The 1,121-nt window shown below is 61.9% G+C and overlaps 1 protein-coding gene across 1 annotated transcript in view; it reads left to right on the top strand.

Moving 5' to 3' along the window:
- Positions 1 to 1,121, top strand: part of BTBD16 (BTB (POZ) domain containing 16) — a 38,197-nt gene that overhangs the window by 6,958 nt on the left and 30,118 nt on the right. Inside the window, exon 4 of the mRNA XM_005880157.2 lies at positions 29 to 172. Within this exon, the coding sequence (XP_005880219.1) occupies positions 29 to 172 (144 nt within the window). The remainder of the gene's footprint in view (positions 1 to 28; positions 173 to 1,121) is intronic.

Genomic DNA, 1,121 nt, shown 5'->3' with positions numbered 1-1,121 from the left:
TGAGCTCTGCTCCTTGCTCTCCCCCCAGTTGTGACGCTCGAGTGCCTGGGCTTCCAGTGGGAGCTGCACCTGCCCCAGCTCTTCCAGTCCGAGACCTTGACCAAGCTCTACGTCTCAGCCCTGAGCGAGGCCCCCACCAGCCGCGTGAGGGACCTGGCGCAGCTTCTGCCAGGTACTTTCTCGCCGGCGCCCGAGAGAGCCCAGCCTGCCGTTTGGGGACCGTGGTCGCTCGGGCAGTGAGAGCGAGGCCCCTGGTGGGACCTCGGCACGGGATCTAACCTCAGTCTGCCCAGCTGTGAAGTGGGAGCATAGCTCTCTCTGTGCCGCGCAGAAGGCCAGCGGGGGCGGCACCGCGCTCAGTAACGGTCAGTCATCTTCACACGGCGACCCGTCTCGACCCGCCGGCCGGGCAGGGACGCGGCCGCTTCCCTGAGAAGGGTGTGGGCTGCGAGTCTCCGTGGGCTTCCTGGGAGGATGGCCTGGTTCTGGCGCCGGGCTCCTGTGGGTCTGAGTGGTAGTGTGGTTGGAGGTTGACACGTGGATGTGGATTTTTTTTCCTTTCTCTTTTCATTTTTGTTCCAAAATGTATTTTTATTGATTTCAGAGAGGAAGGCAGAGGGAGAGAAAGATAGAAACATCAATGATGAGAGAATCGCTGATCGGCTGCCTCCTGCATGTGGCCACCCCCCCCACACACACACACACACACACAGATCAAGCCCACAACCCGGGCACGTGCCTGACCGGGAATCGAACTGTGACCTCCTGGCTCGTAGGCCGACGCTCAACCACTGAGCCACACCAGCCGGTCTCCTTTCTCTTTTCTTAACGCCACCCCATCCCCCAAAATACCCAGGTCACTGCTTTCCTTCTCTTTCTCCTTGTTTAACCCTATAATCCCATCTCCCCTCCTGGCGGCCTTGCCCGCTTCCTCTCCAGGGAAGAGAGACGGCATTGCCAGGCAGGTGCCATGGAAAAGCCGGCTCCCAGCCCGCCGCCCGGGGAGGGACTGCGCTCCAGGGCAAGGCTGCAAAGCCAGTTATTCCCGAGCCAGACAGGCTGCTGGAGGCCAGTCCCGCCCACCCGGCCTGAGCCCAGGGAGGGCCCAGCTGCCCGAGTCT

Source organism: Myotis brandtii, unplaced genomic scaffold (genome assembly GCF_000412655.1).
Source record: "Myotis brandtii unplaced genomic scaffold, ASM41265v1 scaffold628, whole genome shotgun sequence".
Classification (NCBI taxonomy): domain Eukaryota; kingdom Metazoa; phylum Chordata; class Mammalia; order Chiroptera; family Vespertilionidae; genus Myotis; species Myotis brandtii.
The sequence above is the reverse complement of the archived record's forward strand: the minus strand, read 5'-3'. Positions and strand labels throughout refer to the sequence as shown.